General features: G+C 39.4%; 1 protein-coding gene across 1 annotated transcript; it reads left to right on the top strand.

Moving 5' to 3' along the window:
• The first annotated feature begins 625 nt into the window (after positions 1–625).
• LOC140561412 (cation channel sperm-associated protein 4-like) lies at positions 626–15,781 on the top strand. Its single transcript, XM_072686607.1, has 17 exons — positions 626–783; positions 1,723–1,732; positions 5,263–5,403; positions 6,252–6,325; positions 7,035–7,085; positions 7,211–7,367; positions 12,692–12,853; positions 13,024–13,083; positions 13,288–13,428; positions 13,637–13,738; positions 13,850–13,938; positions 14,115–14,244; positions 14,386–14,522; positions 14,728–14,866; positions 15,026–15,228; positions 15,354–15,516; positions 15,635–15,781. The coding sequence occupies exons 1-17, from the start codon at positions 626–628 to the stop codon at positions 15,779–15,781; spliced, it is 2,064 nt and encodes a 687-aa protein (XP_072542708.1).
• Positions 15,782–16,120: the final 339 nt, after the last annotated feature.

Here is a 16,120-nt window from a genome sequence, read left to right as displayed (position 1 = left end):
CAACTGTTCATAGCTGTTGCCAAAACCTTGTCCGTGCCTGTTATGATGGCAACCAAAGAACCTGTTGGTGAACACCAGCAGTGAGGGAGGCTGTCAAGCGGAAGAAGGAGAATCGGGGCACTCTTGATTCCGCTGATTGGCACAGACAAGTAAATAAGGTAGCAGCTTTGGCAGTGGCAGAAGCGAAATCCAGGGCATGTGAGGAGTCTGTAGAGTTAATGGAGACTGATTTTCAGGTGTCTTCAAAGATGTTCTGGAAAAGGCTCCAACAACTCAGAAGGGGGAGGAGGGACATTGCCCAAACTGTGCTCAATAAGGGTGATGAAGCTCTGAACTCAGCTGAGGATATTGTTGGGCACCAGAAGGAACACTTTGAGAAGCTCCTAAAGCCGAGGAACATGCCTTCTACCCTGAAGGTTGAGCTGGAGACTTCCAGGGAGGCAGAATTCGTCTGTGGCCAAAGTCACTGATGTAGTGAAAAAGCTTCACAGTGACAAGGCACTAGAGTGGATGAGATTCGCCTGGAATTGCTGAAAGCTCTTGCATGGACCTCAGAAAGCTCTCAATTTACCAGCTGAACTACATCCCCACCCTGGTCACGGACACAAGCGGTTGAAATGAGGTTATGTCCTCTGTTATCTGGGAGAGTCTCAGAGTAGAGCCGCTGCTCCTTCTCATTGAGAGGAGCCAGCTGAGGTTGTTGGGGCGTCTGATAAGGATGTCCCCCCAGTTGCCTCCTGTTGGAGATGTACTGGGCACAGCCAGCTGGGAGGAGACCCCGAGGTAAACCTTGGACTTGCTGGAAGTATTATATCTCCTGGCTGGCCTGGGAGCGCCTTGGGATGCTGGAGACAGGGATGCCTGGGTTTCTGTGCTTCCCCCATTGCCACTGCAGGCCCTGAGCTGAATGAAGTGGATAAGAATATGAAAAAAGACGATTAGGCATTCCACAACATCTTCTGGGTGAAACTGGTTGTTAGGTAACATTAAGTAAAGTCCAGCGGTAAGATGAGGTAAGTTTGTGTTTTTTTTTATTTCTCTTGGCTCTGATTTAAACTCCTGCAGCCGTGTTTGAATCAGCTGGAGATGTTTAATGATCTTTTTGGAGTCAGTTTAGGTTTTTGATTCTTTATTGTTGAGATTTTAATACAAAGTTGTTCTGGTGATTTTTTTTCAGGGTGAAGATCTGAAGGCCACTAGTGCCATGGAGATAACAGCTGCTTGAGACCTGGTTTATTAATTTCTAACTGGTTTTGATCAGAGGAGGATGGGTCTCCCCTTGTGAGTCTTGGTTCCTCCCAAGGTTTCTTCCTCCAGCTTTGAGGGAGTTTTTCCTTGCCACTGTCGCCTTTGGCTTGCTCACTGGGGGGTTTTATCTTCTATGTTTTGTTTCTTTTTACTTTTTTCTATCTGTACTTTTATTTGTTCATTTTTTTGAAACTGGTGTCTCTTTGAATGACCTTCAATCAAAGAACTGGTAAGTAATACTTTTTAAAGACATTTTAAAAAATCTGTATTTTATTCTGAAATATTTTATTAAGAAATAAAAATATATTAATATTAAGAAATAGCCAGTTGTTTATATTGTCAGGAAATTGAAAAGAGCCTGGTAAACTAATTACAGACCAGTGGGTCTAAAATGATCACTGATAGCAGCTGTATGGAGCTCATCATTTCTTCATTAATATTCTGTGTCTTTATTTTATGCCCTGTTATAAACAGGAGGACAGAGGTACATCTGGCAGCTGGTGTGAAAGATGAAGAACATAGCGAGAGAGAGAGAGAGAGACGCAGCAGAAAGATGATGGTGATCAGGTGATGGAGAGAGGTTGAGCAGGCGAGGATGGAAAGGGAAGGGTGAGGAAGGAGAAATTAGAGGAATTTGGTGTAAAGAAGAGAATAGTACAAATAACCAGTGAAAAGAAAAAACTACAAAGCCTTGTCATTACTGCACTCTGTGAGAAAGGTGGAAAGTGTCACAAGCTCCTCCAAAATCCTCTCTAACCATGTTTAGACACAGTGGTGCTCAGTTCTGGAGATCTATGAGAGTTCATATCCAACACATGGTTCTAATACTCTGATACCCCTGAAGGTCTTCATGACCTGTTTCTGGTGTGTTAGATTAGGACTGGAGATAAACTCATCAGGGTCAGGATTGGACACCCTTGTTCTAACAGCAACTTCTGTCTCAGGTAAACTGTTGTCATGAAGTCTGCTAAATGTCACTTATACCTCCACATTAATTATGGCCGTGTACGTTATGTGGTCTACATGTGTTTACAGTAGAAGTCTTAGTAAGTGTGTAGAATTTAGAATTAAGAAAAAGCACAGGCTTTCCTGAGGGTTGATTTATGTCTCCCTGTTTTCAGGAAACAGTGCCTTCATAAATGTTAGTCAGTTGTGCACGCTAGCTATTGTTTCTCCCATTCTGGTTCTGCCAATTAACCCACACGTTTGTAGCTCCTAGAAATGCTCCTGACACTCGGAGGGTACTTAACCCATGTCTCCAACAATACATGCGAAGCCAGCCCCCGCAAACATGCTGAACCGCAGCTCCACTGCACCAGCTAACAGAACTATGCCTGCCAACATCACTTAGGAGTGATAAGAGGAAAGAGCACGGCCAATTGTGCTCACGAGTCATAGTGAAAAGAACTAAATTCTAAAATAAGACCTGAAATCTAGACTGTTATTATGTGTGTAAATCGAAAACTCAAAAGGAGCATTAAAAAAAAAAATCACTTTTTTCTCTTTTACTTTTTTTTTTTTACACTCTGTCCTTCTTCTACATAGCCTGGTGTGTGTGTGTGTGTGTTTGCATGTGGTTACATTTCAAGCACTGAAAACCTGTCAATTCAATTCAAATTTGGGGGGTAATATAGGGGGACAGGATCCAAAGTGTAGGCAAGGGCAACCGACCACAAATGGACTCGGATCAGCAGCAAGCAGACAGCAGAGGGCAGTTCAGCACACAGGGGAGAGAAAACAAAGGAGAAAATGATGATGTGTTTAGGAGTTTGAATAGACTGATGTGCAGCCTGTAAAGGAAGTAGATTAGAGAGACTGCAGCACTGATCAGGGACCTGTGAACAGAGAGCTGTACAGTCCAAATGTGTTAGTATTCTTACAAGCTCCATCAGCAAGGATAACAGTACAGTGCATTAATGGATTATCTGAGTCCCGTATTGAGTATTGTGGGGCCAAAACATTTATTTTATAATCAATGCAGAATTTAACTGGTAACCAGTGCAGGGACGAGAGAATAGGACACAGCTTCTCTGTGTCATGTAAGGAGAGTACATTACGCAGATTGGCAATATTACGTAGGTGGAAGAAGGCCATTTTAACTATGTAACAGATGTGTGCATCAAATGAGAAGCCAGAGTCAAAACAACTCCTGGGTTTTTTACAGTGCTGCTGGTTATGACTGAGAATCCATTTAATTTTACAGTAATATTTGCAATTTTTGGATTTATTCATATTTGGATCAATTAGTAAAACCTATGTTTTTTTCTGGATTAAGCAAAAACAAGTTGTGAGCCATTCAGTTCTTGTCCAGTTTATGTCTGCTCCAACATTCCTGCACATTTTAGTCTCTGTCTTGTGGAAAGCTTTCTATCCTACCTGCAAATTAGGATGGATAAGTGAACAGATTTGCCAGTATTGCTCTGCATCACAGCTGATCAAGATGGAGAGAAGAGTCTCTGCTTAAAGGGGCTTGGAAATCACTTTTTAAGAGAAAGACGTTTGGGGAGATGATGAAGAGAACGATCTTTCAGAATTTGAAGATCACATTTTTGTTGATTCAGGAGGAGGATGCTGGTGCCCTCTCAGCCCAACCCTCAGAACAACCATCTGCAGAACCTGAAGTAGGTGTAAGATGCTGTGCATGTGGTGTACGTCTGTAGCAGCAGAAAGACTCAGTCTACCTGCATCAAGTGCAGGAAATACATCTGCAGCTCACACACAGTACAACTCTGCCCCTCATGTGTTCTGTAGGCTGGCATGAACTGACTGTGTGTTCAGTGAGGCTGATGTGCTGATGTGGCTCTATTGGGTTAAAAAGCCAGTAATGCAGAGTGTCCAACCAGACCTACAGACATTGGCCGAGTAACACAAACACAAACAGCACAAGACTTCAGTCCATTTTGTAGCATTTTGTACTTTTATACTTGAGTAAAAAAATGTAAATCGTACTTCAGCTTTATTAGGAGCACCTGTACACCACTTCCATCCTGCAGTGATCTACTCAGCCAGTAGGTGGCAGCAGTGCAATAATGCCCATCATGCCCCAGCGTCTGTTCAAAAGCTTGAGCAGCTAATGCTGTCAGACACTCAACAGACAAGGTAATGCAGCTCAGAGCTGTGTGTGCTTTAGTTAAGGCCTTTTATAAGCGGATAACTTACCAACACACACATGAGAACAGTAAAGAAAAGGCATCAGTAGCGTTAGCATAGGCTGTATTTCTGCTAGCTAGTGAAAGAGGCTCTGATAACACAAGCTTGTAAAATGAGCGTCGCGAGCTCGCCAATATAGCAGTAACCTCCTCATTAAAAAGCCTGGCTTCTCCAACTAACATGAGCTGATGATGCAAAGATGACATCACTATTTCACATGTAGTTTTATTCAGCAAAGAGAATAGTTCATACATGTGAGTGACAGCAATATTACTAGTATAATAATCTTCTTCTTCTTATTAACTAGTAAAATGATTAGACAAGCAGAGGTAAAACTAGTCTAGAAACGCCCTGTATTGGATGATAACTATAAATAATACTACACTCCCATGAGGAGAACTTTGGAGATGATTTAATGAACACAGTGATGAAAAACCACAACTTTCTATAGGAATGTTATTAGTATTTATTTTAATATTAATGTTTTACTGAGGAAATAAACACTTGCTCAGAAAAGCCGCTTTTTAACTCTTAATTATCACAGATATCTAAAACATCTGCACAGAGCTGTATAGTTTTATATATTTTTAAATTATTTAATTTTTGTCACCTTGCAGTTACTTCTCTATCTAGATCAACATCATGAACCGAGCGGTGGAGCTTTTAAGGAGCAGACAGCAGCTGATCGAGTCTCAGACAGACGTGTTTCTGATGGAGGAGCTTCTTTAACCGCTCCGTTAGAAGAGATGACCGATCATCAGAGGAAGAAGGAAGAAGAAAGAGAGGAGAAAGCCCTTCTGTCTCCTAGCATGAGAACCTGAGGTGGCTTGTAATTAATGCTCACTCTTCTCTTCTCACATGTAGACTGAGTACAGCATTGGAAACTACCTCACTGCAATGTTCCAGTATATTGTGGAGCATCCCATTCTCCAGTTCCTCATCATGGTCATTGCTCTGGTTAACTGTGTCATCATCAGCGCCAAGACCATCTCAAGAATTGCCAAGGTGAGAACACTAAATCTTAACGCCACCAGATATTTTCAGACAGTCCGATCATGTTGCCTCTCCCACTGATTGACTAACTCTACAGCACAGCTCTGTGCTTCTATCAGTGTGTTTTGTAGGTGATGACGGGTGATGTTTCTGAGACTTTCAGAAACCCTGTATATTAAACTCCACTCTCTTTCTCACTGTAATTTCAGGACCATGAGACTGCATTCCTGATCTGGGAGCGGATCATCTTCACCGCTTTTATTTCAGAGATTGTTCTCAAATTGACCTGCGGTTTCAGTATTTTTTTGGTGGCATTGTTTTTTACAGTTTTCTCCTGGAACCTCCTCAAAATGTTTACTCCTATTAATCCATATTTTCCTTGTAGAAGGTTGCTGTGTCTCATCAAGTCTTATTTGATCTTTACTTCTTCTGTATCTGCAGAGCGGGTGGAATGTCCTGGATTTCTTGATCAATCTGGCTCTTAGATTGATCAAGGGTACAGATTCTTGCCCCCAAGCCAAAATAGGGTCATCAGGTGAGGAAAATTACAGTGACGTGTTCCCACATTTTAAGATCTCATCAGGTTTTTCATCTAGATCAATGGTCCTCATAAAGAAATGGACAAGAGGAGAGTGATGATGTATCTGTTTAGACCGAGTTTACAATTCTTAACTGTTCAATATTTGTGCTTCTTTCTTTTCTCCTTTTCCAGAATGCTGCGACTCTTTCGGCGTGTCAGGCTGTTTGCTTTCTTCTAGGGATTTTCCAGAGCACTCAACAGCATCTCCCGCTCCTTCTCTTGGGCATGGTGTAATGCTCTACGCTGTGTGTGAACAGCTTTGTCTTTAAATGTGCTCTAGATGTTTGGCCTGTGTGGAGTGATGCTGTTTGAGGATGATGTTCCATTTGCTTTTGGAGACTTCCCTACAGCCCTGTACACTCTGTTCATCTGCATCACCCATGGCTGGTTTAAAATCTACTATGGTTTTAAGGGGTAAGCAGCTCTTGTCTGGATCTCTGACTTTAACTAAATGAGTAAAAGTGTCAGTTCTGAAAGAGAACACTAGGTGAACATATGTGAGTGCAGTAAACTTCAGTGTACGTCCATCTGTTTTGGCACGTTTGTATTTGGTGAAGAGTCATATTTTATAGCCGCTCTACTGACAGTTTTGTCTAATTTAATATTCTGTCCATTTCAGTGTGGATGAAGCTCTTCGCTATGCTGCATTGGTGTACTTCTTCATCTTCAGCTGTGGGTTCATCTTCCTGAACATTTTTAGTTCTGTGATTATCATGAATCAAGAACTAGCTGTGGAAGCAGATTCCACTAAGGTAAGCCTGCTTTACATCCTAGCTTCACCTCCTGAGAACAACAGTGTGCAAATACCCAGTTTAACCCCCTACTTAAAGATACGCAAGATGAACATATTAATATTGTCTGCATATAAGTCATTTTTCTTTCTCTATATTTATTCAAACTGAATTATTTTTGTCACAATAACAGTCAGAAGAAGATGAATCCCAGAAGGATCTGGTACATGTGGAGGAAATAGTCGCATAAACCAGCATGACCCAGCGCCAGACACAGTCTCATGACAGGTGTCTCACGAACCTGACTTTTGACAAAATCTGGTCCTGTTAAGTTTGGCCATTGACCGGAATGAGTTCCAGGAGATTCGCCAGAAGTTGATGAAGTATGGGTCAACAGCACAGCTAATAAACACCTTATTTTACTTTCAGTCTGTCAACGGCTATTATGAAAAGGTCCGCCTGGACCGTAGAATGATGCACTGCTCTGACTGTAAATGTGTTCATCCAGGATTGTGGATGAGGTCCGAAACCTGCCCATCAATAAAGAGCGGGAGCTCCAGGCCCAGACGGAGAAAGAGATGGCCACCACCTTGACGGACAACTTGTTGGGTGATGACATCGCCTCTGGCCATGATATTCTGTCTACTTTCATCGCTCTGGAAGAGGTGAAGAAATACTGTTACTTAGCACAAACACTTGAAGCACTGTAATCAGATGAGAAGTGTATCTTGTTCCTCTAGAAATAAGACTTCTATTTACTCTGAGCTTTCTTCTCTGTTTCAGGCCAACCTTCTGTTTTCTATCAACCTTTTATTTTATATTCCTGTTAAAAACAGAAGGACAGAGGTGGACATCTGGCAACTGGTCTAAAAGATGAATAGTGAGAGATAGATATAGAGATAGAGATGCAGCAGAAAGATGATGGAGAGAGGTTAAGCAGTCGAGGATGGAAAGAGAAGGGCGAGGAAGGAGAAATAGGTGGAATTTGACCTGATGGAAAGAAGATTGATGTTCAGATAAACAGTTAAAAGAAAAAAACTACACAACCTCGTCATTACTGCACTTTGTGACAACGCTGGGGTGTGTGGATATTGTAAGATTACTGTGGATATAAGTGTAAATATTGTTCAAAATAAATATATTTGATAACCGCCTTTTCTATCTTGTTTGCTTAATTTGGTATCAGCTAGCTAGCTGAGACTTTGTAAAACGCGTAGCTAGTCGCTAATAAGCTAGCATGTTAGCGAGCTAGCTGAATATTCAGAATTAACCAGCTAACGTTTTAAAGAGGGTCAAATATTGTGTTATGTGCTAAATATGAGATACATGGTCATAAATGTAATAAACTGCATTATGGACAGTTTACTTAGCTAGTGAAGTTATAATCAAACTCAAAAATACTGAATAACATGAAGTTACTTCAGAGAAGACGGCTATGAAGCTAGCACTAGCTAGCTAACTTACTGTTAGCTATGTTGATGGTTTCAGGGCAGCTTGGTGAAACTACTTACTGAAATGTATTATTAATAAGAAAATTAGGAGTGATATTTCATGAACTTGTCCCTCAGTAGATGATGAGTTAGCACTAATGTTATATTAATTGGGGTTTTGGGTGTTTTTTCATTCATTTAATGTAATGTTTAGCTTCTACAGTCTCCACTCACTCTGTGTAGGATTTGTACAGTAGGGGTTGGCTCTGTTCTCTTGTCTGCACTCATATTAACGGCTTGTGCTCCACCCATAACTTCATTACTTTAATGCTTTTTGTAGACCCACATGATATAAATTATGTAATTTACAAAAATCTAATTTATCCTGTGTGTTTTTTCTTTATTTTGGTTAGTTTGGAGGTGAGTGAGTGAGACTGTGGAATAGTTTAATTTTAAACTTATTATTAGCACTGCTGAGATAAATAATTATTAGCACTGCTGAGGTAAATTATTATTAGCACTGCTGAGGTAAATAATTATTAGCAATACTGAGATAAATTATTATTAGCACTGCTGAGGTAAATTATTATTAGCACTGCTGAGGTAAATAATTATTAGCAATGCAGAGGTAAATAATTATTAGCACTACTGAGATAAATAATTATTAGCACTGCTGAGATAAATTATTATTAGCACTACTGAGGTAAATTATTATTAGCAATATTGAGGTAAATTATTATTAGCAATGCTGAGATGGAATTATTATTAGCACTGCTGAGGTAAATAATTATTAGCACTGCTGAGGTAAATAATTATTAGTACTGCTGAGGTAAATTATTATTAGCACTGCTGAGGTAAATAATTATTAGTACTGCTGAGGTAAATTATTATGCAGACTCTGAGGTAAATAATTATTAGCACTGCTGAGGTAAATAATTATTAGTACTGCTGAGGTAAATTATTATTAGCACTGCTGAGGTAAATAATTATTAGTACTGCTGAGGTAAATTATTATGCAGACTCTGAGGTAAATAATTATTAGCACTGCTGAGGTAAATAATTATTAGTACTGCTGAGGTAAATTATTATGCAGACTCTGAGGTAAATTATTATTAGCACTGCTGAGGTAAATAATTATTAGTACTGCTGAGGTAAATTATTATGCAGACTCTGAGGTAAATTATTATTAGCACTGCTGAGATGAAATTATTATTAGCACTGCTGAGGTAAATAATTATTAGCACTGCTGAGGTAAATTATTATTAGCACTACTGAGGTAAATTATTATTAGCAATGCTGAGGTAAATAATTATTAGAACTGATGAGTGCTGAGGTAAATAATTATTAGCAATGCTGAGGTAAATAATTATTAGTACTGCTGAGGTAAATTATTATGCAGACTCTGAGGTAAATAATTATTAGCGCTGCTGAGGTAAATAATTATTAGTAGTGCTGACGTAAATTATTATGCAGACTCTGAGGTAAATTATTATGCATACTCTGAGGTAAACTATTATTAGCAATGCTGAGATGAAATTACTATTTGCACTGCTGAGGTAAATTATTATTAGCACTGCTGAGATGAAATTATTATTAGCAATGCTGAGATGAAATTATTATTAGGACTGCTGTGTGCTGAGGTAAATTATTATTAGCACTGCTGAGATTAAATTATTATTAGCACTAGCCGAGTGCTGAGGTAAATTATTATTAGCACTAGCCGAGTGCTGAGGTAAATTATTATTAGCACTGCTGAGTGCTGAGTTCAATAATTATTAGCACTGCTGAGTTCAATAATTATTAGCACTGCTGAGGTAAATAGTTATTAGCACTGCTGAGGTAAATCATTATTAGCACTGCTGAGGTAAATTATTAGCAATGCTGAGGTAAATCATTTTTAGCAATGCTGAGGTAAATTATTATGCAGACTCTGAGGTAAATTATTATTAGCAATATTGAGGTAAATTATTATTAGCAATGCTGAGGTAAATAATTATTAGCACTGCTGAGGTAAATAACTATTAGCAATGCTGAGGTAAATAATAATTTGCTCTGCTGAGGTAAATTATTATTAGCAATGCTGAGGTAAATAATTATTAGCAATGCTGAGGTAAATAATTATTAGCACTGCTAAGGTAAATAATTATTAGCACTGCTGAGGTAAATAATTATTAGCAATGCTGAGGTAAATAATTATTAGCACTGCTGAGGTAAATAACTATTAGCAATGCTGAGGTAAATAATTATTTGCTCTGCTGAGGTAAATTATTATTAGCAATGCTGAGGTAAATAATTATTAGCAATGCTGAGGTAAATAATTATTAGCACTGCTAAGGTAAATAATTATTAGCACTGCTAAGGTAAATAATTATTAGCAATGCTGAGGTAAATAATTATTAGCACTGCTTAGGTAAATAATTATTAGCAATGCTGAGGTAAATAATTATTAGCAATGCTGAGGTAAATAATTATTAGCACTGCTGAGGTAAATAATTATTAGCAATGCTGAGGTAAATAATTATTAGCACTGCTAAGGTAAATAATTATTAGCACTGCTTAGGTAAATAATTATTAGCAATGCTGAGGTAAATAATTATTAGCAATGCTGAGGTAAATAATTATTAGCACTGCTTAGGTAAATAATTATTAGCAATGCTGAGGTAAATAATTATTAGCACTGCTGAGGTAAATAATTATTAGCAATGCTGAGGTAAATAATTATTAGCACTGCTGAGGTAAATAATTATTAGCACTGCTTAGGTAAATCATTATTAGCACTGCTAAGGTAAATAATTATTAGCACTGCTTAGGTAAATAATTATTAGCAATGCTGAGGTAAATAATTATTAGCACTGCTGAGGTAAATAATTATTTGCAATGCTGAGGTAAGTTATTATTAGCATTTACACTGCCCGCTGCGTCCGCAAAGCAACCACCATTGTGGATGACCCCACCCACCCTTCACACAGACTGTTCTCCCTCCTGCCATCAGGAAGAAGGTACCGCAGCATCAGGTCCAACACGACCAGACTCTGCAATAACTTCTTCCCCCAAGCCATCAGACTGAAAGTAGGGTGTCGGATTAAAAAAAACTAGCTTTCTACAAAACCACCTTCTCCAGTTTTAACTGGATGCACAAGAAAATAGAAATGAAGCTCCAGTCACTGGTTAATCAGTATTCCTCCCTACAAATGAAGACACCATGAAGACTAAAGAAAGAACACTCCACACAGCTCCGAGAAATGGTTATTGGTGAGTGTGAGTCAGGGAATGGAGACAAAACAATTTCCAAGTCACTGAACTTCACCTGGCATATGAAAATATTTAAACCTGCACAAGCCTTCATTTTCTATCTTTCCTCTTTCTTAGAGTGTCAGAACTGTCTGTATTTAAATGTAAAGGTAAATATTCAGCAGTTCCTGATTGTCACTCTCCGGCCTACCTGTGATTAGTAGCTTAGTGTGTTAAAATTATTACCTGTCCACATCTTAAACTCATTGAATTTATGCAGTATAACAAATATTAAATATTATTTTATTATTAAATAAGCAGGCATTAAATGTGGTATTCACTTTAATGTGGCTACAATGTAAGTTTCAGTCTTTACCAAAAACCTGCAGATCAGTGCCCTCTACTGGTCACGTGTCCGACATTCTTGATGAATTTAAAATTTTCAATAAATATTTCTTTATTATTTAATAAACGTCCCTTACCCCATAAGCAGTCAATCCCCCAGACATGTTTGATATCTGAAGGTGCTTATTATGAGGGGAATATAATGATAAAAATGTATAAATGTGAAATCTAAATATAAATTTTGTAACTTTTGTTGATGTAAATTCCCAATATAAAATATGATAAAAATATCAGTGTGTTTGATGTGGAACAGACTGTAACATATCTTATATTTATAAAACAATGAAATCTTTAGTTTATGGATTTTCCTCTTTTTCATTTTTAAACACATCGTTGATGAAATTTTTCTTTAGACAAGTTTTTTTTTAAAGAAGCTGCAGAAAGGTTTATTTACTTATTTGCAAGCTCTGTATTTCCTTCAGGTAATGCTAATCTGTAATATCACAATACGGGTAGTGTATCGAACACAACCTAAACCTTTATATTTCATCAATATTCATTATTTTTTCTTTAAAGTGGAGCTAAATTGTTAACTGTTAACACAAATTCAGAATGACTTCAGTGAAACACTTCCAGCAATAAAGGGGTTGGTTTTATCAACCGGAAGTTGATCCTCCATGTTTACAGTTGTCAGTGAACCGCCTATAAATATAAGTATATCTATAAAAAATATTCTGTTCTAATAATTCTAATATTTTAATCTTCATTTTTATTGATCAGTGACCACTAGATAATATCATATATGAATATTCTGTCCATTTACAATCACTTAGTATTCAGATCAACGACATGTGATCAGTCCTCGTGACCCAACTAGACTAGCATATGCGCTAACTAGCAGATGCGCTTGTCGGCTGGGTGACGTTTGATGGTGGAACGTTTATGACGTCATAGAGTGAGAGAGATTCCATGGTAACGAACAGAGCGGCGGAGCTTTTAAGGAGCAGACAGCAGCTGATCGAGTCTCAGAAGAGATGAGCGATCACCAAAAGAAGAAGAAGAAGGAGGAAGTAAGAGAGGAGAAAGCCCTTCTGTCTCCCAGCAGACAGAACCAGAAGCACCTCGCCATGCTCAAGGTGGACCAGGTTCTTTTTTACCTGTTCTCTTAAACTTCTCCATTTACCTGTTTTTTCAGGTTCTTTCCAGAGCTTTTGGTAAATACATTTTGTGTAAGATGTGTGTATGGATATAGAGTCTAAATGAATGTCTGTCTTTTTGGGGGCAGAAAACATCTAAAACCTCTTTGGAACCACAGTCCGTGATGGAGGAAGTGGAGGAACCAGGAGAGGGCTTCATGGAGCTGCTCCACGAAAATGTAAGAAAGACAAAGGAGTTTCACTTCAGTAATGAACTATAAGGAGTCACTGGGTTTAATCCATCATGTGCTGAGTTGTGGAATTGCTCTACTATAAATCCTAAGACCTTTATAAGACCAGCTTTGGCTCTTCACTGGGCCTTTGAGTCCTGACCAAAAGTTCTGAGATGTTAATAATTCTCACTCTTCTCTTCTCACATGTAGACGGAGTACAACATTGGAAACTACATCTCTGCAATGTTCCAGTATATTGTGGAGCACCCAATTGTCCAGTTCCTCATCCTGGTCATTGCACTCCTCAACTGCATCATCATCAGCGTCCAGACCAACTCGAGGATTGCCAAGGTGAGAACCCAAAATCTTGATGTCACCAGATATTTTCAGACAGTTCGATCATGTTCCCTCTCCCACTGACTGACTAACCCTACAGTACAGTTCTGTGCTTCTGTCAGTGTGTTTTGTAGGACAGGTGATGTTTCTGGTACTTGTGTTTGAGTGTACTTTCAGAAACCCTGTATATTAAACTCCACTCTCTTTCTGACTGTAATTTCAGGACCATGAGACTGCATTCCTGATCTGGGAGTGGATCATCTTCACCGCTTTCATTTCAGAGATTGTTCTCAAGTTCACCTACGGTTTCAGGATTTTCTGGATGGTACTGTTTTTTTTCTCAAAATGTTTACTTCTATTAATCCATATTTTCCTTGTAGAAGGTTGCTGTGTCTCATCAAGTCTTATTTGATCATTATTTCTTCTGTATCTGCAGAGTGGGTGGAATGTCCTGGATTTCTTGGTCAGTCTGGGTCTGATGGTGGGGTACAGATTCTTGCCCCCAAGCCAAAATAGGATCATCAGGTGAGGAAAATTACAGTGACGTGTTCCCACATTTTAAAACTCCTCAGGTTTTTCATCTAGATCAGTGTTCCTCATAAAAGGATGGAAAAGAGGAGAGTGATGGTGTATCTGTTCAGACTGAGCTCACAGTTTGTAACTGTTCAATATTTGTGCTTCTTTCTTTTCTCCTTTTCCAGAACGCTGCGACTCTTTCGGAGTGTAAGGCTGTTTGCTTTTTCCGAGGGATTTTCCAGAGCACTCAACAGCATCGCCCGTTCCATGTCTGCACTGCTGAACATCTTCATCCTCATCATGTGCTTCATGGTGGTATGTGCTCTTCCACAATTCGTATTTGTATGATAAAATCTCAGAAACGATCCAAAAGATAAGGTCTCTGTACTTGTGTTTTGTTCATGGTGAAATGCTGTACGCTGTGTCTGAAATGCTCTGTTATTGATTGTGCTCTAGATGTTTGGCCTGTGTGGAGTGATGCTGTTTGGGGATGAAGTTCCATCTGCTTTTGGAGACTTCCCTACAGCCCTGTACACTCTGTTCATCTGCATCACCCAGAATGGCTGGTTTAAAATCTACTATGGATTTAAGGGGTAAGCAGCTCTTGTCTGGATCTCTGACTATAACTAAATAAGAAAAAGTGTCAGTTCTGAAAGAGAACACTAGGTGAACATATGCGAGTGCAGTAAACTTCAGTGTACGTCCATCTGTTTTGGCACGTTTGTATTTGGTGAAGATTCATATTTTATAGCCACTCTGCTGACAGTTTTGTCTAATTTAATATTCTGTCCATTTCAGTGTGGATGAAGCACTTCGCTATGCTGCGTTGGTGTACTTCTTCATCTTCATCTTCAGCTGTGGGTTCATCTTCCTTAACTTTTTTAGTTCTGTGATTATCACCAATCAAGAACTAGCTGTGGAAACGGATTCCACTAAGGTAAGCCTGCTTTACATCCTAGCTTCACCTCCTGAGAACAACAGCGTGCAAATACCCAGTTTAACCCCCTACTCTACCTGAACATATTAATATTGTCTGCATGTAAGTCATGATTTTCCTCTTATTTTATTCCAACTAAAACTTTTGTCTTAATAACAGTCAGAAGAAGATGAATCCCAGAAGGATCTGGTACATGTGGATGAAGTGGTCGCAAAAACCAGCATGACCCAGCGCCAGACACCGTGGCACGACAGCTGCCTGACGAACCTGACTCTGGAGAACTTTGAGAATCTCGTCCTGTTAAGAGAAGCCATCGACAGGAATAAGAAAGAGTTCCAGGAGATTCGTCAGAAGTTGATAAAGTAAGGTTCAACAGCACAGCTGATAAACACCTTATTTTACTTTCAGTCTGTCAACGGCTATTATGAAAAGGTCCGCCTGGACCGTAGAATGATGAACTGCTCTGACTGTAAATGTGTTCATCCAGGATTGTGGAAGAGGTCCGAAACCTGCCCGTCAATAAAGAGCGGGAGCTCCAGGCCCAGAGGGAAAAAGAGATGGCTACCACCTTGACGGACAACTTGTTGGGTGATGACATCGCCTCTGGCCAGGCTGGAGATATTCTGTCCACTTTCATCGCTCTGGAAGAGGTGAAGAAATACTGTTACTGAGCACAAACACTTGAAGCACCGTAATCAGATGAGAAGTGTATCTTGTTCCTCTAGAAATAAGACTTCTATTTACTCTGAGCTTTCTTCTCTGTTTCAGGCCAACCTTCTGGATTCACGGACAACAACTGACGTGTTTGGTGAAGGTTTGGTGCAGGAAGGGATTCGCAGGCTGGCCAGAGAAGCTGTGACCGATTCCCTGTTGCGCAGCAAGTCTTCAGTAATGTCCGTGACCCATAGTAATTAAGTCATGCTGAAGCATTGACTATTGATCCTTGGTGGGATGTTATTGGACTTCTGTGCTAGTCACAGTTTGTCCATAACAAACAGCACGTTCAAACACAAGGTTGCTTATAAGTGTACTTGGTACAGAGCACCTTGGGTCAGAGGTAAGTTACCGACATCGAGGTCTTGTCGTCTGACCTGTGGCTGCGTGTTTCGGATGCATTGGTAAAGAGAGGTGCTGAGCTGTGAGCTGATCACCATCTGATGAGTTGAATCAGGTGGCAGCTAAACCTGCCAGACAAACCTGACAGGCCCAAACGAGTAGTCTGTGTCTGCCAGGGAAAGCTGGCAGAGGACTCTG

This window comes from Salminus brasiliensis, chromosome 8 (genome assembly GCF_030463535.1).
Source record: "Salminus brasiliensis chromosome 8, fSalBra1.hap2, whole genome shotgun sequence".
Taxonomy (NCBI): Eukaryota; Metazoa; Chordata; class Actinopteri; order Characiformes; family Bryconidae; genus Salminus; species Salminus brasiliensis.
This window is presented reverse-complemented; position numbering and strand designations above follow the sequence as displayed.

Bases quoted from the DNA above. Each gene is read 5' to 3' on its own strand.
- LOC140561412 (XM_072686607.1), top strand. From the start codon at position 626: ATGTCCTCTGTTATCTGGGAGAGTCTCAGAGTAGAGCCGCTGCTCCTT. The intron at 13,084-13,287 runs GTAAGAAAGACA...TCTCACATGTAG, and splicing joins TGGAGCTGCTCCACGAAAAT to ACGGAGTACAACATTGGAAA. The intron at 13,429-13,636 runs GTGAGAACCCAA...CTGTAATTTCAG, and splicing joins CCAACTCGAGGATTGCCAAG to GACCATGAGACTGCATTCCT.